Source organism: Nyctereutes procyonoides, unplaced genomic scaffold (assembly GCF_905146905.1).
Source record: "Nyctereutes procyonoides isolate TBG_1078 unplaced genomic scaffold, NYPRO_anot_genome, whole genome shotgun sequence".
Classification (NCBI taxonomy): domain Eukaryota; kingdom Metazoa; phylum Chordata; class Mammalia; order Carnivora; family Canidae; genus Nyctereutes; species Nyctereutes procyonoides.
The window spans coordinates 9,499,081-9,524,908 of record NW_026575160.1 but is presented as its reverse complement, the minus strand read 5'-3'; the positions used below and the strand labels follow the sequence as shown (position 1 = coordinate 9,524,908).

The following is a 25,828-nucleotide window of genomic DNA, read 5'->3' as shown; positions in this document are numbered from 1 at the left end:
CATGTCCAAGTTCACTCTGGTAAATTCATCCTCACCTCAGGCCACCAAGGGCTTCTAAGAAAGGTGTCATGTCTCCCTTCAGTGGAAGTAAAGCAGCTAATAGACAGAGGTATGGGATTTTGGCTCTGAGGATGCTTTCAAGTGACCGATTTCCTTACCTGAAAAGCCATCTGGGACAGGAAGGTGAGCTTATCCCTTTCAAGCAGTGCCTGGTTGGTATAGAGGAAGACAGCATAGGTGATGTCCTCCATCAGGATTGAGATGCGCCCCTGCACATCCTCTACCTTGTCAGCCTGCTCAATTGCTCTGTGGAACAGCATGTTGAAAGCCTGGGGAATTTAAAGTAACTGGTAAAGGGTGGAAACTAATGCGTGATATCAAGCTAGCTCCAGACACACAGTAAAAATGTGGAATCACTTTGTTAGTTTATATTTAACTTTTATATGAACTTTATATGAAACTGCCACCTGTTTTCCAAAAGAGTCTTACCACTTTGCATTCTCATCAGCAACATGAAAGAGCTGCAGTATTGTACCTGTGCTAATACTTGTTACTGCTGGTCTTGTACAATTGTAGCCACTTTTTGATATATAGTAATACTTCATTCTGCTTTTATTTTGCATTTTTTAAAGCTTTTATTGATTTATTGACAGAGAGATAGAAAGAAAAAGTACAAGCAGGGGGAGCAGCAGAGGGAGAGGGAGAAGCAGGCTGTCTGCTGAGCATGGAGCCTGACGCGAGGCTCGATCTCAGGACCTGGGACCATGACTTGAGCCAAAGGCAAACACTTAACCAACTTGAGCCACCCAAGCGCCTCACTTTGCATTTTTTGATGAATATTGAGCATTGAAAAAATGTGCTCATGAGAAATACACATAACTTAGCACAAGACATGTCTGTTCAAATCTTTCATTGTTTGAGTTGTCCTATTGAGTTGTCCAAATTCTTTATATATTCTGGTATAAGTTCTTTGTTAAATACATGTATTGAAAGGAAGTTTTAATAGTCTGTGGCTTGCCTTTTCAGTTTCTTAATATCTTTTGAAGACCATAAATTTTTCATTTGATAGGGTTAAATTTATCATTTTCTTTCTATTGTATCCTAAGAAATCTTTGCCTAACCTAAAGCTAAAAAATTCTCTCCTGGTTTTTTCCTAGAAGTTTTATAGCTTTGCTTATCTATAGTTAATTTTGTATACAGTCTGATGTAATGGTTAAAGTTCATCTGGGATCCCTGGGTGGCGCAGAGGTTTGGCGCCTGCCTTTGGCCCAGGGCGCGATCCTGGAGACCCAGGATCGAATCCCACATCGGGCTCCCGGTGCATGGAGCCTGCTTCTCCCTCTGCCTATGTCTCTGCACCTCTCTCTCTCTCTCTCTCTCTCTCTGTGACTATCATAAAAAAAAAAATTTAAAGTTCATCTTATTCTGTGTGGATATCCAGTTTTTCTCAGCACTATTTGTTGTAAAAACTATCCCTCCTTCATTGTTTTGGTATCACTGCCAAAAATCAATTGACCATATATTTGTGGGACTACTTATGGACTATTTTTCTTTAGGCTAAGTAGTATAAGTTTACAGTTAGTCCTGAAATCATGTACTGTAAGTTTTCTGAATTTGTTGTTCTTCAAAATTATTCACTAATTTTAAATCCTTTGAATTTCTACACAAATTTTAGAATCACTCTGCTGATTTCTATTTAAAAAGCCTTCAGGGATTTGATGGAGACAGAACTGAACCTATAAATCAATTTGCAAAGAATTAGCATCTTAATAATATTGAGTGTTCTAATCCATAAATATGGTATACCTCTCCATGGTCTATCTCAACAATGTTTTGTAGCTTTTCACACATGGATCTTGTTTTGTTAAAATTATCCCTAAAAGTTTCATTATTTTGGAAGCTATTTTAACAGTACTGAGTTATTTCCAATTGTTTGTACCTGATATATAAAAACAAATTTTTTTATATTGACTTTATATCCTGCAATCTTGCTAAAAACTCACTTCTTGGTCCTAATAGCTTTTTTGGGTAGATTTCTTAAGATTTTCTACATACAAGATTAAGTCATTTGTAAAAAAAAAAAAAAAAAAAAGACACCTTTTCTTTTCTTTTTAAATGTCTGTCCCCTTTTATTGTATTATTGCACTGGCAGTAACCTGCAGGGTAGTTCTGAATAGAAGTATTGAGAGAAGACATTGTTCCTGATCTTAGGAGAAAGCACTCAATTTTTCAACATTAAGTACATTATTAGATGTAGATTTTTGTAGATGCCCTTCTTCACTTTAAGAAGTAACCATCTATTCTTAATTTTCTCAGTCTTTTTTTCTTTTTTAACTGGGCATTGAAATTTATCAGATTCTTTGTCTGCATCCAATGAAGTGATCATATGGTTTTTCTCTTTTGTTCTATTCATATGAAGACTTGTGTGTGTGTGTGTGTGTGTGTTTAATATTTAACCAACTTGCATTGCTGTCATAAATTTCACTTGGACATAAAGTATTGTTCTTTTTATATATGGTGGGATTCAATTTGCCAATCTTTTCTTGAGTAGTTTGGCAATAGTGTCCATGAAGGGGTCTGCTCTGTGGTTTTCTTCTCATGTAATGTCTTAGTCTGGTTTTGGTATTTGAGTAATGATGGGTTGGTATTATTAATTTAATTTTATTACTCTTTACACACTGTGGTTGTTCCAAAATCCAGCTACTCTATGCTTCTCAGAATTTCTGCACACTAGCTCCATACTACTAGAAACCCGCTAGTTATTCCTGACTCTTTTCATTATTGTCCATGTCTAATCTATTTCCAAGGGCTGATTATTCTAGCTTCATGTCACAGATCAAGTCTATTCACTTTTGAGTCTTGTGTCATCATATCAGTCATCTGCTTCAAATCTTTCAATGGTTTCTTTTCATAGACAAACTATAATCTAAAATCTCCCACCTGGCCAATGAGGTCTCCAAAGACCTATATTTTCCCACCTCTCTAGATTCCTGCCTTGTCATCTTCTCTCTCGCTCATTAATTATACCTCCAGGCACAAAGATTCATTCAGCACCTGAAATTCCAAACTCTTTCATGTCCCTCACATCTGTGTTTACTGTAAATACTCCATAGGAAGCTCAACTCTATAGGAATCAATTATAATGTCACTTCCTCTGAGAGGCCTTCCCTGAGCTAAGAGTGAAAGAGCCTCTCTCATGTATATTATTTTCTCATTGTATTTATTACTTTTATATATACACAAATAGACACACTCCTATGTATCTCCATTCATGTTTATTTTTTTCCTCAAAATTGTACACTCAGCACATCTGGCATGATGATTAGTCTCAACAGCTATTTGTTTAAAAAATGAGTGACAGAAAGGATACTGCCCAGGGGCACAAGGGTGCAGAGTAAAGAGAATGGCCTTTGGGATCATAGCCATGAGATCAAATCCTGCCTCTTACCATTATGATGTGAAATCTTGGACAACTTATTTAAAATCTGAAAATGTTAGCTCTTTTTTTTTTTTTGTTAATAGGGATAAAATAATATACTTTGTTGAGATATTGCAGGCATAAGAATGAACCACAGTATGAAAATGTCTTGGATGTAACAGTGACTTAATGAATAGTTGTGCTCATTCGTTCTCCTGCTGTACCAAAATAATATGAGAAATCTTTTTATAAGACACCTACATTTTCACAAAGTATAGGAGCCTCAAGGAGAATTCCCTTATAAACTCAAGACTCTGTTTAAGAACAGAAACAAATATATTATGATGCCACATAATTTAATGATCTCAAAGCCTTAATGGAAATTGTAAATAAAAGTTTCTGAGAAAATGAGAATTTTTTTCTTTCGCACTAGATCCTCAGGACTTCTTACTGGATATACTTATGCTTAAAAAATGAATTTTAAACTTCCAGAAACAAGTTGAACTCATGAAATTTAAAATTTTTCTTAGCCTATTCAGCATTACCTTCAAAGAGAATTGATAGATGGGGTTAATTTTTCTGAGGTCATTAATAACAAAATAAAGAAGAGATGCTCTTGCTGCCACTGGTCTGTAACATTCTCGGGCCTCGTTGATTTTTCTTTCATTTTCTTTAGCCTCAATCACCTATGGTAAGATCAAACAGGGTAAGTACCTTATTTTTCATATTCTTACCTAACTGATAGAAGGAACATATCTGAAATGAAAAATTATTTGTATTAAAATAGATAACATGTATGGCATCTATATGCTTCATTTTTTCTAAAATTATTAAATTCATATCTTAAAATACTTTTTTTCTAAACTGAGTTTTCAGTGAGAATGGACATTACTCTAGCTGCTCTGTGGTTACGGGTTAAACAAACTAGATTGGTTTTGGTTTTACAGAATTTGTTCTGAGTAATGTCACCTTCCCTGCCTCCTCTCTTTTTCAGGTTTAATAACCCAGCTCTATCACCTCCCAGGGATAGCTTTTAAAAGTCTGCTGGGTCAATTCAATGCCGATAACTTTATTAGTCAACAAGGTATGCGAAAACAGCCAAGGTCAATAATATATCCAATACCCACACTTACTAAAAAGGCATTATATGAAGACTCTCATGACTGTCTGACTTTGCACCAGATGATCCATATGCTCATATATTTCCATTTAGTTTATCTTTATGTAGTAGCCTCTGGGTACATTCAGAGAGATAATTAAAACAACAATAACACCACCAACAACCCCATCAACCAACATACTCATTTTTATTCAAGGCTCAAAATTTTTTTTTTTTTTAAATCTAGGACTACTGCTGGTCCTATAACTTTTTAAATTAGTTTTTTTTCCTCCAATCTTTTTTTTTTGTTTGTTTTTACAGACTTGATTCTTCATACTTGCATATAAAAGGAAATAAAATGTAGAGCAGAGGGGGGATTCCCTACATAGCAATATACTAAGGAGACAGGAAGAGGCATTTTAAAAGACAATTAGAAGCTAACTTCAAAGCTAAGACCTAATTTACTTAATTGCTCCAATCTTTACCATTTTAGGAGCTACCAGAATTCACTTACTTAAAAGGATAGATTAATTTGGGATTCCATTTCTTCACTTAAATTGAGACAAACATATAGAATGTGTGGTGACACAGCCTCAACTGGGTAATTAATAGATTACTAGTAATGAGGATATTCCAGAAAGGAAATAAGGTTCCTCTCATTTTGAAACAATGGAATTTTAAGGTTCGTGGCCACTTGGTGTGAGTCCAAAGCGTACACGATGTGAAAGGCATATTGGGACATATGCTGGACATTCAGCAGGAAGTCTCCTCAATACAAATTTTTACTGGCATTCAGGAAATGTCATTGTTTCCCAGAGTGAATAATGCATCTGAGTACAGCAGGAGACCATCCCTTGCTCAGTCTCCTACTACTGAAGGCCCATAAACAAAACATCAGCTCTAAACATATTTCTCTAAAAGGCACAACAGCCTAGGAAGCCTGTGGTGGGACTGCAGGGTGTCAGTCTGCCAGAGCTGGACTGCTAAACCTTTTTAGATTTTAGACCATATAAGCCAGCGGGCTCCAATTTTCTTCCAATTTGGTCATTCAGAAAAAAAAAAAAAAAAGGCTGACAGCATTTCATGTGAATGACTGGATCTCCTCTGAAGAAAGACAACCACCTCTGAGAAGAGTTCAACCACCTCTGTCTTCATGTGGAGCCCCACACATTTTGAAGGGCAGTTTATAAATGGCCTGAAATCCACAAGTCAGTGCTCTTAGAGAAACTGTCAAGTTTGATCATATTTTTATGCCAAACACTTGATTCAAAGGAGAACTGTGACCCACCGGGTGTCCTTTGCACCTTCTTACCTTGAGCTCTATCTCTGCCGCGGTTGCTTTTGTCCTCTCTAGTCTCTCCACCAGCTCCGTGTCATCTAGAAAGCTCCCCTCTGCCGCAGAAAGGCGCAAAAGGAGGTCGTCCTCTAGATACTTCAGCTCGATCTTAAAGTCATTTTGGTGCTTTGTCAAAACCAACTAATACAAACCAGGAAAAGTGTGAGAAATGGTGGTTCAATTCATGCTTGTAAGCAGTTTCTTTAATCACTGGTTCCATGGAATTATATAGAGTAAAACACACTTAAAATTAAAAACATACTCATCAAAAAAAAAAAAAAAACATACTCATCATCATCCTTAAAAGGTTATTTTAAAACAAGTCATAAAATATGTTAAGAACTATTCTGCAGGGTCCAGAGAATGAATATCTGTCAATCATTTAACATCAGAAACCTACAGGAACAATCTATTCTATTGGAAGAAACTTCTGATTCCTGCTTCAAATTTCAAGAGTTGGAAGTCATCCTTTCCATCCTCACAACAGGAAAAAAACTAATCTTCAATTCTTCTAATATCCCTCAAAGAACTGAAGTCACACGGCCAACTGCTACCCCCCCCAAACCAGAGAGGTGAGGGAATACAGACAATCACAGCTGTTGGCAAACTTTCACATAGTCATTGGCTAATTGCTGAAGGCAGAGCTTGAGGGTTAAAAGTCTCTGTGGGATCTGCATAAGGAAACCCTTCAGGCTTATGTGAATTTACCTCTAGGAGACTAAACAGATTCTCACAGTAAAGATCAAGGGAAAAAAAATCCACTCCTGCTTTGGGCAATGGAAGGGGGTAAAGCAACCATTTTGAAATACGTCCAGAGGGAAGTAACCATTTAAAATATGCAAAAACTTTCTGTTATAACAGACACTCACCATCAAGGGAAATTATATTATCAGAGCCTCACCTGTCTTTAGTGGGGAGGATGACTGGACAACTCGCCTTCCCTAGATGTCCTTTCTCGCATAAGGGAGATAAAAATAAATGATAAACTCTTCTGAAGTTCAAACCCCAGTGACTCAAGCCTATTGGAAAATCCTGAGATTTAAACATAGGATTATAGAATACTCCCCACCCACAATGCCTTACCATCATACCATACCAACAGACTCCAGTATGATAACACTGGATTACAACAGAGAGCTGCAAGATACCGACTTTATTTAAGAAGTAGCATCTAGGGAAGTCCAAGGACACAGGAGACAAAAAACAGGGATCTGAGAGAAAAGTGAAGCCTATGACACTAACAGCTCTGGCAAACACGACACACAGCCTAACTCATAGCCACATGGACCTAATGCCAAAGCTCTATTTACCTCACTTCAAGTTACAAAATACATCATATCTGGCTTCTGACAAAAAAGTACAAGGCACACTGCAAGACGAAAAACACAGTCTGAAGAGATAAAGCAAACCTTAGAACAAGATTCAGGAAAGGCAGAGATTTTGAAATGATCAGACTGGGAATTAAAATAACTATGCTTAATGTGGTAGGAGGCTCTAATGGAGAAAGTGGGAAACATGTCAGACTATATGGACACTTTAAGTAGAGAGACGACAGAAACTCTAAGAAAGGAAATGCTAGAAAAAAACATTATGACAGAAATGAAGGCTGCCTTTGAAGGGCTCATCAGTAGGCTGGCCACAGGGAATTATCAGCCAACTCAAAGATAAGTCAAACAGAAACTTTTCAAAGTGAAAAGGAAAGAGAAAAGGAATGAGGAAAAAAAAGAAAAGACTGTCTAATAAATGTAGGAAAATCACAAAAAGCTTAACACACACATCATGGGGATACCTGAAGGAGAAAAAGGAGAAAAAATATTGGAGGTAATGATGGCTAAGAATTTTCCCAAATTAATGACAATCACCAAACCACAGATCCAGAAGCTCACAGCATATTAAGCTCTGATGAAACTAATTTCTTCTTCCCCTTCAAAGGCTTGGCGAATAGAGCGGGGTCCATCTGTTCCCTTGCCAGTCCCATGACAGAGAAGAGTCTTGCTGCCCGCTCCTGCAGAGTGCCCCCACATTTCAGTCCCAGGGCCATCAGTTCACCCTTGAACCTGTTTAAACCCAGTGCCTCCATCTCAGCCACAGAGCTGAATGCCAGCAGATCAATCAGTGTCCTGACCCGGATCTGTGCTTCCTGACTGGCTTCCCTCCAGGCTGGCAAGGGGGGGCGCTTCCCCCACCCTCTCCAGGCACTGCCTCTGCGGCTCTGTCCCCACCAGCCATCTCCACCTGCTGTAGCTCCCTGGTCAATCCAGGTCCTGTGCCCTCCTCTTCCCTGGGCTCTTCACCTTCTGCCCCCCTCTCCTCCTGGCTTTTCTCCATTTCCACAGCCATCATCCCGTCCACACGACCCTCAGCAGAGCTCTGCTCCAACCTGGCACAACTGCCTGCAGAGACAGTGCACCCAGAGCCTGTCCCTGCGGCCGGCGGTGGCTCTGGGGACCAAGAGGCCACACTTGGCACACTCAGTGAATGAAGTGCTGGGGAAGGAGCAGCCCAGAAATAGTTTTTTTTGCAAACTATATTGTTTGCAGTTTTACAGGATCATAGTCCACAATGTCAGAGTTAGAGCAGTGGTAATAAACGTGGCAGCTGGGGCCCACAGTTGGTGCCTCCGAGCTGTGGTTTCCTCGTCTGCACTGCCTCGGCTGGCATTCTCTGTAGGTGCGTGATGTGTGTGAGGGGGCCCTTGAGACAGAGTCCTCAGCTTCTCCTGAGGCTCTGCAATGTCACTTTCTTCTTTGTTTGAGTTATTACTTCACAGAATGGCACAAACTACAATTAAAGTGAGCACAAAGCCATTCTAAGTCATAGGGAAAGTCAGTGTGAGCCTTAGGTGTGGGTTTGGAGCCAAGGCTGCAGGAAACAGGTAGCAGAAACTGTCATTTGTGAGCTGGCTGCAGCTAGGCAGCCCTTGTGAGCTGCTGGGCAGAGTAACAAAAAAACGACACCTAGACATATCTTATTCAAACTACAGAAAATTAAATACAAAGAACTCTTAAAAGAAGGAATAGGAAAACCTCACGTCACTTATAGAAGAAAGAGGTAAAAAATTACATAGAACTTTTGAGAAATGATGCCAGAAAGAGTAAATATTTAAAATACTGAAGAAACAAAATAAATTTAAAAATCTGAAAAAAAAAAAAAAAAAAAGGGCAGCTCAGGTGGCTCAGTGGTTTAGTGCCGCCTTCAGCCCAGGGCTTGAACCTGAAGTCCCGGAATTGGGTCCTGCATCGGGTTCCCTGCATGGAGTCTACTTCTCCCTCTGCCTGTGTCTCTGCCTCTCTCTCTCTCTCTCTCTTTCTCTCTCTCAAGAATAAATAAATTAAAAAATCTAAAAATAAAATAAAATACTGAAGAAACAAACCATCAACCTAGAATTCTATATCTTGCCAAATCACTTCTTGAAATGAAGGAAAAATAAAGACTTTTTCAGACACATAAAAACTGAAGGATTCTGTCACTAGGAGACACGTCTTATAGGAAATGTTAAAGATTTTATGTCACAGAGAAAAAAATGTATGTCAGAAACTCAGATCTCTATCAAGAAAGGAAGAATGTTAGAGAAAGAATAAATGAAGGGAATTTTTTTTTTCTTACTCTCAAGAGAACTGCTCCAAATAATAGGGACAACAATGTAGTAAGTGATTATAACTTAGGATGCATGAATGACAATAATGTTATAAGAGACTAGAGGGAAGAAATAAGAAAACTCTTTTAAAAGATAATCCATAGGCCGCCTGGGTGGCTTAGCAGTTGAGCATCTGCCTTCCACTCAGGTGGTGATCCTGGAGACCCAGGATCGAGTCCCACATCAGGCTCCCTGCCTGGAGCCTGCTTCTCCCTCTGCCTATGTCTCTGCCTCTCTCTGTGTGTGTTTCTCATGAATAAATAAATAAAATCGTTTTTTTTTAAATAAATAAAATCTTAAAAAAAAACAAAATAAAAGATAACCCACATTTCTCAGGAGACAATATAATATGCTAAAGAAACCACTATATGTTTTAAAAAAGTATAAGTTCTATGCTGAGACCATGTAATGGAATCATATAAAATGCTCAACTAAAATCAGAGAAGGCAGAAAGAAAGAAAAGGAAAAAAAAGGGTAAGGAAGATTGTAGTAAATTTTAAAAAATGACAAAAATGGTAGATTTTAATCCAAATGCATCAACAATAATCTCTTTTTGAATTTTCTAAATACATCAATTAAAAGACAGAGACTGACATAGTGGATTAAAAAACCCAACTGTCGAAAAAACAAAAAACAACAACAACAAAAAAACCCAACTGTCTGTAGTCTGTAGGAAATCTACCTTGCTCCAACATAAAGGGATGGAAAAATTAAATAAAGAATCACTAATGGAAAGAGAGCTGGAAAAAAAAAAAACACTTCTGTTTTTTTTCACACTTCTAAATAAGTAAATATGAAAATATAAGTTAATAAAATGTGTGAAATATAGCAAAAACAGTGCTTGGAGGAAAACTTATAGCGCTGAACACATATATTAGAAAAGGAATAAGATCTAAAATTAATTATCTAAGCTTTTACCCTAAGAAACTAGTGAAAGAAGAGCAAAATAAACAAAGGAAATGAAAATAAACAATACAAATTAGAGCAGAAATCTATAAAATTTAAAACAGGAAACCAATGGGGAAAAAAAATCATCAACCAAATTTGATTCTTTACAAAAATCAACAAAATTTATAACCCTGTAGACAGGCCAATCAGGAAAAAAAGAGAAAGCACAAATTACAATGTTAGTAATTAAAGAAGGGCCATCACTACTGATTCTATGGGCATTAAAGGACAGTAAAACACTATGATGAACAACTGTATGCCCATAAATTTAAAAATTCAGATGCAATAGGCCAATTCCTTGAAAGACACATCTACCAAAAACTCATACAAATATAACAATATAATATGAATAGGCCCATGTCTAATTTAAAAATTGACAATCATCTTCCAAAAAGAAAGCACCTGGCTCAGATAATTTTGCTGATGATTTACAGATTTAAAGAAGAAATGCTATCAATTCTCTATAATTTCTTCCAGAAAATAGAAGGAAAGGGATTACTTCCTAACCAATTTTATGATGCCAGCATTAGCCTAATATCAAAACCAGGTAAATTATTTAAAAAAAACAAACAAACCCAAGACTATATACCAATATCTTTCATGAGCATAGATGTAAAAATCCTCAACAAAATAAAAGCAAATCAAATCAAACATGCATGTGTGCAAGTCTGATTCAACACTGAAAAGTAATATAATTAATTCATTTTATCAGAAAGTTGATGAAAAAGCATATGATATACCAATAGATGAAAAAGAAACATTTGACATAGTCCAACATTCATTTATGATAAAAATGCTCAGCGAACTAGAAATACAGGAGAACTTCAAGTTGATAGAGAATTTCTAAAAATGAAACCTCTAACTAATATCCCACTTAATGGTGAGAAATTACATGCTTCCCACTCCCCCCCCCCCCACCTACTGGAAACATGACACAAATATTTCCTTTCACCACTTCTATTCAACATTGTACTGAAAGTCTTAATGAGTGCTTTAAGACATGAAAAATAAATAAAAAGTATACAGAATAGGAAGGCAGAAATAAATAGTCTTTGTTCACACATGGTATGGTCGTCTTTGTAGAAATTCCTGAGGAATTAACAAAAAGACACCTAACTAATAAGAGATTATAACAAAGCAGCAAGATACAAGGTTAATATACAAAAGTCAATTGCTTTTCTACATACCAGCGCTGCACAATTAGAATTTGAAATTTACAATACACACCATTTACATTACCACCAATAAAATGAAGTGCTTAGGTATAAATCTAAAAAGTTATATTGAAGATACATATGAAGAGTTCTCCATATTCTGATGAAAGAAATCAAAGATCTTAAAAGTAGACAGAATTCATATTCATGATAGGAAAAGTCAATATTGTTAAGATGTCATGTCTTCCTTTCTGTGATTCTACAATCAATCAAAATTCCAGCACATTATTTTTGCAAATATTGAAAACCTGATCCTAGAGTGTGTATGGAAAAGCTTAAGATCCAGAAGAGTCAATAGTAGGTGTATGGAAGAAGAAGGTGAAAGGTTGACAATACTCAACTTAAAGACTTGCTATAAAGCTGCCACTAATAAGGAAGGTATCGTATTCACAACATAGACAATAGATCCACAGAAATATGCTATTGATCTTTGACAAGTAGTAAAGGCGATGGAGAAAGGAATAGTCTTTTCAACAAATGGTGCTGGACAACTGGGTATATTCACATGCAAAAGAATGAAGCTGGATCCCTACCTCACACTATACACAATAATTAACTCAAAAATGGATCATGAACCTAAATGTAAGAACTAAAACTATAAAACTCCTAGAAGAAAACATAAGCGTAAATCTTCATGAACTTGCGTGAAGCAATGGTTTCTTAGTTATGACATCAAAAGCACAAACAAAAAAGCAAAAACTACATAAGTTGGATTTCACCAAATTAAACACTTTTGTGCTTCTGAAGATACCATTGACAAAGTGAAGACAACCCACAGAATAGGAGAAAATATATAAGTATACGATATATGTCCAATAAGAGTATAATACTCAAAATATATAAAGAGCTCCTGCAACACAACAATAAAAATAGCCCATTTTTTAAAATGGGCAAAGGGTTTAAACAGATGTTTCTCCAAAGATGACATATAAAAGGACAATAAATATATGAAAAGATGCTTAACCTCATTAGCCTATAGGGAAAAGAAAATCAAAACCACAGTGAGATACTGCTTCATACCTACTATGATGGCTATTATCAAAAAAAGAGACAAGTGTTGGTGGGGATGTGAAAAAATTGGGTCCTTTCTACATAATTGGTAGAAATGTAAAATGGAGCAGTCACTTGAAAGCAGTCTGGCAGTTCCTCCAATATTAAACAGAGAAATTCCAAATGACCCAGGAATTCTGCATCTAGGTAAGTACCAAAGAGAAATGAAAAATATATGTCCATATAACAACTTACACTGAACATTCACAGAAACATTGAGCATCATGGCCAAAAAGTGGAAATAACCTAGATGTCCATCAACTGATGAGGGCATAAATATGGTATATAATATCTACAAAGTATTATTCAGTCATAAGAAAATGAAAAACTAATACATGCTACAATATGGATGCACCTTAAAAACATGCTAAGTGAGAGAAGCCAGGTACAAAGGCAAGATATTTTATGATTCCATTTGTGTAAAATGTCCAGGACAGGCAAATCTATAGGGAGAGAAAGTAGATTAATGATTGCTAGGAGCTAGGTGGGGGAGGGGGGGATGCTGGGAAGTAACAGCTAATAAGCACGGATGTTCTGTTTGAGATGCTGAAAATGTTGTAAAATTGATACTCTGTGAGTGACCTAAAAACCACTGAATTATACAGTTAAAAAAGGTATGTGAATTATATCCCAAACTTATAAAAAAAAGGTAGAAATATTACCACGTATTAGTGAACTAGTGGATATGTTTTATTAAAGCAAAACAGTATCATAAATAAATTTTACTTTTATATCACAAAAAGGAAGAATAGTATTAGTAGAAACTGAAATTGGGTTAGTGATATAGAGGAACTCTGTAATATCTTGCAACTTTTGTGTAAATAAATTAAAGTTATCCCAGATAAGTTAACATTTATTTTAAAAGCTTGCTTTTTTTTTTAAGATTTTATTTATTTATTCATGAGAGACAGAGAGACAGAGAGAGAGAGAGAGAGAGAGAGAGAGAGAGAGAGGCAGAGACACAGGCAGAGGGAGAAGCAGGCTCCCTGCAGGGAACTTGACGTGGGAATCCAGGATCCTGGGCTTAAGGTGGTGCTAAACCTCTGAGCCACCTGGGCTGCCCAAAAGCTTGCTTCTGATAAAGAAAAAAAAATAGGAGGAGAATGTTGCTAATTATTGAAGCTAAAAGATGATCACAGGGAAACTTAGAACTATTTTCTTTACGTTCATATATTTGAAAAACTTCACTATGAAAAGTAAAAGCAAAGAAAGAAATTAACCAAACTGTCAAGGCGTTAGGGGAAAAAAAAACCCACGTGTAAATATATTACAAAACTGTTTTCTTATATGGTCATATGGTGTTTCGAATATGGACATGTTCTCTGTCCAGCTTGTCAGTGACGTACAAAGCAGCATGCCTGTGGTCCTCTAACCCTGGCCACTTGGATCACTTGTCACTGGCAGGTTGCGATGGCACTGCACATGAGCACGCCTGCGAGTAGACCTGAGAGCCCTGTGCCCACTCGCTCTTAGCCTTGGTCCCAGGGCTGTCTCTGCCCGGCTTGTTGACTGGTGCAGAAGTAAATCCACCTGAAAGCCATCTCAAATGGACTCTGAACACGTGTGAGAACCCCTCGCAGGGCCTGTAAAACAGATTGCTGGGCCTACCTCCAGAATGTCACATTTAGCAGGATGTGGTCTGTGGCCCGAGATTTCGCATTTAAGGTTCCCAGCTGATGCTAATGTTCTAGGAACCACTACTCGAGAACCACTGATTTATAACAGGAGCGGCAAACGCTTTCCATAAAAAGCAACATGGTAAATATTTCTGGTTTTGCAGCCCATACCATCTCTGCGGCAACCACTTACCCCTGCCATTGACTTCTTTCTACATTTCCAGGCCTCCTCTGTTGTTTTGGGGCTTTTTTTGTGTGTGCGGTTTTTTTTTTTTGTTTTGTTTTGTTTTAATGGTAATCAACCCTCATTTTAATTATTTTTAGTTTTTTTCTTAATCACTGTACATAAAACCATACATTTTCCTTTATTTTTTTAAAATTTATTTATTTATGATAGTCACAGAGAGAGAGAGAGAGAGAGAGAGAGAGAGAGGGGGCAGAGACACAGGCAGAGGGAGAAGCAGGCTCCATGCACCGGGAGCCCGACGTGGGATTCGATCCCGGGTCTCCAGGATTGCGCCCTGGGCCAAAGGCAGGCGCCAAACCGCTGCGCCACCCAGGGATCCCTACATTTTCCTTTAAATACTAGTCATCACCAGCTATGATCCCCTGAATTTTTCCAGCATTATTCCATTACTGCTCCTTTTGGGTCTTTGCCCTGGCTGACAGGACACATTCCTGCTTCCCTACTTCTGTTTTCCATGACTCGCATCTCCTCGCTTGTCCTCGTCACCTGCATGAAAGCAGATCTAGAGCTAGCCCATCTCCAACTGGAGGCCCAATGCTAACTACCTGCTTTAACACAAGTACCCTTGAATTGTTCATTGTTCATGTACATCCTCATTTTTCTCAATTAGATTAGACATCCCTAGTGGGCAGGAATCCTATCTTACACTCCTGAGTCTAAGCACTATAACTTGTGCAAGGCAGATACTGAATAAGTGTTGATCCAAGGTTTCTTATTTTTTTACCTTAAGTTTCTCCAGATCTGGCCTTTCAATACTGACCACCTCTGCCAGGAGCTGGGCTTCTAGACCATCTTCTGTGACCGTGAAATTGAGGAGGGTTGTCTGAGCCTGCAATTCAGGCTTATAGTGCGGATTTGCCAGTTTTGTGTGAAGGATAAGACGAAAGTTCCTGTTAAATTCACATTCTTTGTCTCCAATCCTGATGTACCTAAAGAGGGCATGATACAAACATTCAGATTTCCACAAACCATAACTGGTAATTAGGTGGCATTCCATTTCTTCTATTCTGATAATGTTACCTAGGCTGTAAGACCAGGTGATTCAAGATTATTCAAATACTGTCTCCCTAAAGTATAGAAGAAACTGGAATTATCCCCTAAACCTCTACATGATTGTTTACATGCAAAATGATGATACTACTACTCACCTCGTGACATATTCATAACAAGAATATGGAATACATCACATGAAGGTTGTACAACAACAAATATTAGCTTCTATTACACTTTCTGTGGTTAACCTTACATTAAACATTGCTATTCTTAAAGGATAAAATGAGTATGTGTTTGGATATATCTGTGAATTAACTGTATATAAATATATTCAAAATTTATACATATATATTAAAAATACGCATATACTTTAAATTACTTTCTATTTTAGTATTTTCGGCCCTGGCTCAAAAGCAAAGTTTAAGAAGCTTCCCGTGAGGAATGCATGAGGGTGGGATCTCAGTAGCCATGCTTCTGTCCTATATATCCCTGTTCCCTCAGCCATGGGGACCAGAAGTGGGCACTTCAAAATACTTCAATTAGAGTGAGCTTTCCTGGGATTTAGGATTAGAACAAAGAGAAGGGAGAGCGGCAAATGGAACCCATAGTTCATGTTGATGACACCCTTTCCTCCTGGTAAACCAGCACAGCAGAGAAAGACATTCCTGGTTTCCCAAGGAAGATTCAACCAATATTTGAGGTCAAGAGCACGCAAAGGGAGCACCTTCTAGATTTTATGGGCTTCTGGGTCCCATCTTCCTCAACACCTGGCTGCATTTTTAACCCAGTTGCCATGATGCCTTGCAGCCTTGTGACACAGGCTTTGTTTGGTTTAAGCTAGATGGAGGTGGTTTCTGTAATTGCAAGCAAAGCTCCGAATGAATGCAACCTCTCCCTGAGCAGAGGGGCTTATTTTTTTCCACTCCAGATATATGGGTCTAACTTGTAAGGACTTCTTCACCCAGGCTCTGTTGCCTTCTGGGTTGTGGAAGGGCTTTGGTCAATGGAAGCATTAGCAAGACATGGCAGAACAGGAGAGGGAGTTCAAAGCAGATCTCCTGGGCCTCAGTGCCATGGTCTGGTGGAGGTTGTGTCCTGCTATAACCCTATTCCAGGTTTGGGATGGTCCCCTTCCCACAGCTCCGCTCACAGGACCAAATAACACTTTCAGGCCTAGAGGTGGTAATAGCTTCCTGCTGTTGTACATCACTGGTTGCCTGGATTCCACTACCCTTCCCTCTGAAAATTCTTTCTGTGAAGGGTCACTGTATTAATTCTATTAATTCTATTTTAAAAATTCTCAGCCTACTTTGTGTTTTTTTTTTTTTTTTTTTTTTTTTTTTCTGCCAGGAACCTGCTAGGAGGATCCAGGAGAGGGGTTTTTATTTTTTTTTAATTTTAATTTTTTAATTTTTAAAATTAAAAAAAATATTTTATTTATTTATTCATGAGAAACAGAGAGAGAAAGAAAGAGAGAGGGGCAGAGACAGAGGGAGAAGCAGGCTCCATGGAGGGAGCCCAATGTGGGACTTGATCCCAGGACTCCAGGATCATGCCCTGGGTCGAAGGCAGGCACTCAACTGCTGAGCCACCCAGGGACCCCCAAGAGGGGTTTTTAAGCTCACACACAGACAAATCACAAATACTGATATTTCTCAAACCCTTCCATCAAAGATGTCTGAATTGCATAGGAGTAAAAATACATGTAAAAAGTCTAGGACTGAGCCTGAAACAAAGAGCATCTTCTCCGTCTTCTATTTTATACTAAATACAAAGATTCTTCATTCTTCCATTGTCAGTGCATAAAGGATTTTTTTTTTTTAAGATTTGACAGAGAGAGAGAGAGAGAGAGAGAGAGAGAGAAGGAGCAGGGGGAGGGGCAAAGGGAGATTCTCTGCTGAGCAGGGAGCCCTATGTGAGCTCGATCTCAGGATCCTGGGATCTTGACCCGAGCCAAAGGCAGATGCTAAACCGACTGAGCCACCCAGGTACACCTAAAGTATTTTAATTATAGAGGTATCCTAATGATGACAATGTTATCCAAAGGCCATATTTTTTTCATGTAAATACAGTATTTTTTTAAAATACTACTTAATTTCACTGACCTATAGGGGATATGTTACTTTACTAAATTTATCAATTTTGGAAAATTGAATGAATTAAAAGGACAGACACTGAACATCAAGTTCAACATTCAGGCAACATCCTTTTTCTTAAAATGTCACAATACTTGCAACAACTTTTTTTAAACTTGAGGAGAGATGCCCCAAATTTGTGATGTGGCAATATTTTAGGTTGCTGCTGGTGGATGTTTCACAATTTTACCTTGCTCTGAGGTTAATCTATTGTGCCACATAGTGAGGAAAGGGCTTCTGAACCCCTGGCCATTTTATCTGACTAGGGACAATTTTGTAAAACCACCATAGTGTGTAATGATTTTTCAAAAGGTCATCATTTTCTTAAATCACTAAAGCTTTCATCACAAAATCCCTCTTAGTCACTACAGCTAAGAATCCCAAAAGACTGATAAGATTCATGACCTCTTCATCCAACTCTCAAATTTTGTTTGCATTGTAATGATCTCATATTTGTAACAAAAATTTCACAGTTTTTGATTAAGAGTCTAAGCTTGAAAAAAGATCTGCCAAACAAGCCACCATTGGAGAAATTCTTTATTAGGTTGAATGGTCAATCCATTCATGTTATCTAGTTTTGGGTTGTTTTTACTATGTCAAGAATTCCTACTCTTTAATGTTACTTTCTAGAAGAGCAAAGACCAATTTAGGTAGCAACTTTCTTCTAAACCAGTATGTATTTGTATACCATGATTCCCTCTAAAAAAATAAAAAAGCAGGGGTGCCTGGGTGGGTCAGTCTAACAAGTGTCTGCCTTTGGCTCAGGTCATGATCCCAGGAGTTCTGGGATCAAGCCCATAGTTGGACTCACTGCTCAGCAGGGAGTCTGCTGCTCCCTCTCCCTCTGCTCTTCCCTCCACTCATGCTCTCACTCTTGTTTGTCAAATAAACAAAATCTTTGAAAAAATAAAGAAATAAAAATAGAGTATTCACATCGCTATCAGAAAGAGTGAGAAAAAAAAAGAGATGAATGAATTACGGGGCAAATGTTATAAACGAACTAGAGAGCAGCTGTTGGTGTATCCAATGAGAACAGGGGCCCAGAGGCCTTGGTTCACAGGTCATGGAAATGATACCATCTGTTCACATGTTTGCAAATATTTTCCAGCTGATATCATGCTCATCAAAATCATCATGTACCTTATTGATAATTTCTTCAGTTCTTGGTTTTTATAGTAAAACATGTTACACCCAAACATTTATTTACTCAAAAAGCAATTAGTGAACACCTACACTATGCCAGGCTGTCGGAGAGTCTTGTAGGCAGTGGGCATATAACCAACAGGCACACATGCACTCTGCTCTCACAAACATTACTTAACTCTCTCATAGTAGGCAACATGACTATAAAATCTTCCATACTGATGCAGCCATTCTTTCTGTTTAGTCCATTCCATAAATGAATACACTCTAAGTGCCTACAGTGTGACAGCCACATCAAGATCAAAGATCTGCCCCATTAAAAGATAGGCAAAGAATGCAAATAGACATTTCTCCAGAGAAGATATACAAATGGCCAAGAAGCATCTGAAAAGATGTTCAACACGATTAGTCATCAAAGAAATGCAAATAAAAGTCCCAGTGAGGTGCCACTTCACACCCACTGGATGGCTAGAATAAAACAAACAAAAAACCCCAATAGGTTGCAGCAGTGTTGGCAAGTAGAGAAGTTGGAACCCTTATATGCTGCTGAAAGTAGTTTGGCAGTTTCTCACAACCTTATGCATATAGTTACCGTTTAATCCATATAGTCTACTCCTAGCTATATACCCCAAAGAATGAAAACACAGGTCCATATAAGCTCTGTATACAAAGGTACATAGCAGCATTATTCATAATAGCCAAAAAGTGGAAACAACCCAAATGTGTGTAAGCTCATGAATAAACTGTGGTACATCCAAACGATGAACTGTTATTCAGTAACAAAAAGGGAGCAAGTCCTGATAATGCTACATGGATGGACCCTCACAGCATAGTGCCAAGCAAAAGAATACGGTCACACACGTCCACATATTTTATGATTCTACTAATAGAAAATGTCCAGAATGGGCAAATCTGTAGAAACAAAGTACATTAGTGAGTGCCTAAGAGTTTCAATATAAAACTGACTGTGGTAGGGGACCCTGGGTGGCTTAATCTGTTAAGTGTCTGACTCTTGGTTTTAGCTCAGGTCATGATCTCAGGCTCCCAGGATCGAGTCCCGACATGAGCTCCATGTTCAGTGGGGGTCTGCTTGAGGATTCTCTCCCTTTTCCACTATTCCTCCTTCCTGCTCAAGTGAACTTACTCTAATAAATAAATAAAAATCTTTAAAAAAATAAAACTGACCGTGGTGATGGCTGCATATTGCTTGAATATACTAAAACCCACTTACTTGTGCACTTTAAACAATTAAATTGCATGGCATGTGATTAACAACAACAGTGTTCCCAAGAAAGAGAAAAAGGACAACAATATCAAGAGGTCAATTGGTAACATGTGGGCTTTTATCAATCTGCAAGGGAAGTAATTATGCTAACTACAGCTTCTCAGAGGTTCATGCTTGCCTTTTGAGCACAATGAGGCATGTCACAGGTTGCTCTTATATAAGAATATCTTTCTTGGTTAACTCCCTTCTTTTTGACTAAGACATATTGAACCATAGTTTCATTTGGGCCATCATCAAAATTTCTCCCACTACTTGAGCATCTCTTTCCAAGGGTTTCCAAAATTGATCCTAAAGGTAGTTTTGAGAAAGCTCTTTTTTTGCTTGCACTACTCACTGACTAGCTTTTAAAGGAACTTCAAGAATAATTACTATACCTCAGGTTCTCACACATAAGCCACACCAAAGATGATCCTCATTTATAACACCACAGTAATCAAATACAAACTTTAAATAAACCTCCGGTACGTCTTATGATCTTCTGATGGCTGCTCCATCTTGATCTGAATTCTTTCCTCCTTAGAGCAGCATCTCAGAAATGCCAGGCCTGTCACAACCGATCATGACTTCAGATTCCGTTTTCCCTAATTTGCTTATGAATTTTTACTTATACATTTACCTCATAAACTTCCTGTTTTAATCACAAACGTCTATCGCCAGATGAAAAGAAAATGGAACTATCTTTACAATTTAAAAATGTGCGTTTAAATGAAGAACACTGGACAAACCAACTCCACAGTTTTCCTGATTGTGGTCCACTGGGACCGCTCAGCGTGGCCGGCTTAGGAACTGAGGTAAGAAGTTTCATTTTGAGGTCTGTGAGGGTATGTGCATGTAATGTGAGAATCCAAACAAGCCCCACAAGATGACTAACTTCCTTTCAGAAGTCCTAGGATTCAGGCCTCAGGGAGAAATCTCTCCAGAGCAGGGGTTGGAGAACTATTTCTATAAAGGGCCAGAGAATCAATACTTCATGTTTTGTGCGCGTACATCTTTCCCAAATATTCTTCTCTGTTAACAACCCTTTAAAAACCATTCTTAGTTCACGGGTTGTATCAAGACATGTTGTTCACCTATCACCACTCTAGAAGATCACATGGTTAGTGGTGTGAACATAATCTTCTTGCAGGGAAATAGAGACTCATCACGCTCGATTTCCCAGTACCACCAAGCTATAATTTTTCCAATCAGCTACTACACATAACATTGCTTCCCTGCCTAGGCTCTCAAGAAAAACAAGTCTAAGGCTGGCCAAAATGAAGCATGAGGTTTGAACGACTTTGCTTCTGGGTATAAGTGACAAGTGCTTCCAACTGGTTAAATACTTAACAAATAACTAGGTCAAAGCAATGCTCCATAAAGTGGCTCAGAGATGACGCTGTGGCTCCAAATTTCTCCTGTACACCTATGTATACCCTGAAGTGTTCACAAACCCTGGTCTGAAAGTCAGAAATCAACCTGCTTGAGGGACAGGTCTGATTTTCTTGGTGAAGAGACAGTTAATCAGAGGAAAAGAGAAGGATGTCTGCCTCTAAAATTGGCTTTTACATTTTGCTTGGAAACATTATATCATAGGTTCGAATTTCCCAGGGATAGTAAATTATCCTCAATTGGGGTGTTTATGATCTATGAAAGGCAAGAACTGCATAATGACTCAGTGGGTTTTATCATTGCTGCTAGGTTAATTTTTGGTTAATCTCCTATCTGGGAAAATTAAACAGACCGCTAGTGCTCTCTCATGATTTGAAGGATCCAAAAAACAACGGAGTTAACCAGAGGGGTGGGAAAAGCAAACAATCACTTGGTTGTTTCTGTCAAAGACATGAGTCCAGAGGTTATGACTTCTAGAATACAGCAGGCAACTACGAGCTCCTGAACTTGAACTTCAATGAAAAGCACTAGCACGTGTGAAGAATAATATAAAACTTGCAAGTGTGGCTAGTATCTTAAAGCAGCAGTTCTTAACACATTTTTGGGCCCTGTTCCCTCCATGCATGGGATTTGCCCCTGACACCATATCTCAGTGAGAATCAAGTGGGGCAGAAATCTCTGAAGCTGGGATGGAGTTGCTCCCAGAGGGTTTTTTCATCTCTCCAAAGGAGTGATCACCACCTGCCCCTTTTTCTCAATGCCTAGTACGGAGGTTAGAAATGGATTATACGACCTCAGATCAGAAATAAAATTATTTTCCCCAGTATGAACACTATGGTTTTACTGGATAGGATGAATCAAAAACATTGTTTTACCTAGCTGACTTACAGTTTTAGAGCAAGAAGGGCCCCTAGAGATTATTCTAGTTTCCTTTATGGACCCAAAATGTTTATGACGTGTCCAAGGTCACAGAGCTTAGTGGCAGAGCTGGGACTAGAACCTGGGTCTCTAGACTCCTGGTATAAAGTCCATTTCACTGCATCACACCGCAGGTTAATTTGCTCTGTTTGATGGTGACAGCTTGTAACCCCAGCCTCCATCATTCACAAGAGGGTACTGAGAGGATATGATTGACGCAGTAACAATCTATGGCCACTAGGGAAAAAAAATATAAAGATACAGCTCAGAGAACAGGCCCTGCTGATCTCTGCTTAGAAATTCTGTCCTTGTTTATGAAGGAGAATAGCACTGATTGTCGAGATGCCCAGGGCTAACCAAAGAGTTGAATTTCTGATAGATATTTTCATAGAATGGATTAACTTATACAAATTTTAAATCATTCAATGTACAGAAAAATTTTCTATCTTCTGGCTTTAAGGAAAAAGAATACTCTTTCAAATATGCCAAAATGCTTACTAGTTAGCTGAATAAATTATTATATAAAAGGCCATCATCTGCATTTTAACCATTAATTCAGTTTTCCATATGTCACATTTACAAAAAAAGAAAATCAGGTACATTGGGAATTTAAAATTCTTTCAGAGTTTATTCAAAATCCAGCCAAAAGGTGTTTTAGGATAAAGATTCCTAATTTCTTAAAGTCACAGAAGGTTATTACTCCTGTAGAGGACTGATATAAAAATACGTAAAAATGAATTCATGTCTAATATTCACAGCACTTCTGTGACAAACATGGGGAAACATTTCTCCCAGCTATGCAATTTCCTTGAAAACCAGAATCTCTGTGAGTTGAGGGAGCATTAGCTCAACATAATCAAGATGAGAATCTCAAATTGGAGATTATAATCTGGATATTTTATATGTCACATAGGTATCTGGCAACTGTGGAAATATCTTTTACTTTCATTGGAACTCTTCTCAAGATTTAGTGTAGCTGCTGCTGCAAATGCCATCAGTCCTGGATCATAAAAACCTAAATGACTTTCTCTACTGATTAGATATTCTGAGTACATGAACAAACACCATCATTATTTTTTATTGCCATCTAAAACAAAACTTGGAAAGGCAGCATATTCAATTTAGAACAAGGACCTGCTGCAAGGATGACTGTTTTCAAAAAGATCTGCAAAACCTTTCTCACAATGCCCTTTGGAGAGACATTTCCTGTGATATCAGATTAGCATACCGAAGGTCCATGCTCTAAGAAGGGCAATTCAGGGCAGCCCTGGTGGTGCAGTGGTTTAGTGTGGCCTGCAGCCCAGGGTGTGATCCTGGAGACCCTGGATCAAGTCCCACATCGGGGTCCCTGCATGGAGCCTGCTTCTCCCTCTGCCTGTGTCTCTGCCTCTCTCTCTTTCTGTGTCTCTCATGAATAAATAAATAAAATCTTAAAAAAAAAAAAAAAAAGGGAAATTCAGACAGTTCACAAGTTCCCTGAACTGGAGAAGTCTCCAGCTCTCTGAGCAGGGCCTGTTGGTCAGGGTGAAGAGATTGCGGGGGGTGTTTTGTTTTTAATTTATCTATTCATGAGAGACACAGAGAGGCAGAGACATAGGCAGAGAGAGAAGCAGGCTCCTTATGGGGAGCGAGATGCGGGACTCATCCCAGTGGGATCAGGATCTGAGCCCAAGGCAGATGCCCAACCCCTGAGCCACCCAGGTGCTCCATGCAGGTGGTTTGAGATAAGGAAATAATATCATCGCACTAGTTGGGGGGGAAAACCACACTCAGGAAAAGAAAAGGAAAAAAAAAAAACTTTTCAAAGGATATCTAAAAGCCTTACTGCTGCATGTCCTGCTGCTTAAAATGAAGCGCTTCTGGAGGAGGCCTGGGAGCTGTGACTGCTGGGGCCTGGGAGCACAGTGGCAGGACCTGGTCGCACAGCGGGCAGTGTTACCTAGCAACCCCAGCAGGAGGGGCCGCCCAGTTGGTCAAACCCTGCTCCCCCAGAAAGGTCTGGGCTGAAAGCTGCGCAGCTGGCAAGACAGCCCAGGAGAAGGAGGAAAGAAGTCCTGAATAGAAATCAGTTAATTGTCTTACTGCTTCATATAGTTAATATAACCAACACGTCCCTCTCGGAGAAAAGCAAACTTCAATTAAATTCTACAAAAAAAAAAAAAAAAAAAAAAGACTCGTGTTGCAGGGACTCCAGGTACCTTTGAAAGAAAAAAGGAAGCTAAAAAAAGAAGAAAATCAGAGATTATTTCTCTTCTGAAATATAGAATATATATACACATTACATATATTATGATAAATATGATGGCACACATATGTCTTTTTTAAAATTACACTAATTCTTTTTTTTACATATGTCTTTCAATATATATTTCATATTTCAATATATTCCCATATTTAAATATTATAGTGCAGCATGAAAAAGAAATCCTCGTTCTGTTTGCATTTTTTTAAAGGAAATTTGCTTTTTTTTTTTTTTTAAAGAAAAGATTTGTAAAAGATTCTTTATCTGTGGCCTGTTTGGAATTTGCCTTCACCCAAGTACCACCCAAAAGGACTATGAGTGTGTGTGTGGACTATTCGCACACTCTGAATGCTATTCTTTAAAAAAAAAAAAATCTGGACTGAATTTATGAATAGTGAGGTCTTTTCTGTGGTTAAACCTTATTTTGAATTTACAAATTAGGAGAGACTAGAACGCTGAATTCTACTATATGAGGGCATGAATTAACTTGAAAATAGAGCGATTTATATCTACAAGGGTTATAAAGAAAGAACTATGAATGACCTGAGTTTATTTAAAAACCATGTGCTTCCAGCTTGAGAGCACATTTTATCACAGTGTGGGATTTAATTTAACGTGATTCTCTATCTTGTCCCACCCAAGGCTTCATTTAAATAGATCTAACATCAGTTGTAATACAATCATGTAGCATCAACTGCAAAGGTAACAACATAATAATACCAAATAAACTGAAAACGTGTTAATTGTAAACAATCCCCTTTATTAATAATCTTAGTAGCACTTGTAGGGAACACAGTCATGGTAAGTATCTGTAAAATATCTTTCTTTTTTTTTTTTTAAAGATTTTATTAATTCATGAGAGACACAGAGAGAAAGAGGCAGAGACACAGGCAGAGGGAGAAGCAGGTTCCATACAGGGAGCCCGACATAAGACTCGATCCTGGGTCTCCAGGAATCACGCCCTGAGCTGAGAGCAGAGGCTCAACCACTGAGCTGCCCTGTAAAATATCTTTCATTATCTTATTTCTGTAAAATAAATTTATAATTGTATAACTAATATTCCTGTTAGTTTTAAGTTCCTTTATATGACATACTACTTAAGAACTATTATTAAAAGGACAATTACATGAAAATAAATGTAGGAAAAGTATAAAATGTTTTAAAAAATATTTGTATGCT

General features: G+C 38.1%; 1 protein-coding gene across 1 annotated transcript in view; it reads right to left on the bottom strand.

Annotated features, from left to right (window-relative positions):
* Window positions 1-25,828, bottom strand: part of DNAH11 (dynein axonemal heavy chain 11) — a 299,232-nt gene that overhangs the window by 37,510 nt on the left and 235,894 nt on the right. Inside the window, exons 64-67 of the mRNA XM_055314731.1 lie at window positions 15,290-15,494; window positions 5,830-5,994; window positions 3,964-4,104; window positions 159-329 (exon numbers count right to left, since the gene is read on the bottom strand). Of these exons, the coding sequence (XP_055170706.1) occupies window positions 159-329; window positions 3,964-4,104; window positions 5,830-5,994; window positions 15,290-15,494 (682 nt within the window). The remainder of the gene's footprint in view (window positions 1-158; window positions 330-3,963; window positions 4,105-5,829; window positions 5,995-15,289; window positions 15,495-25,828) is intronic.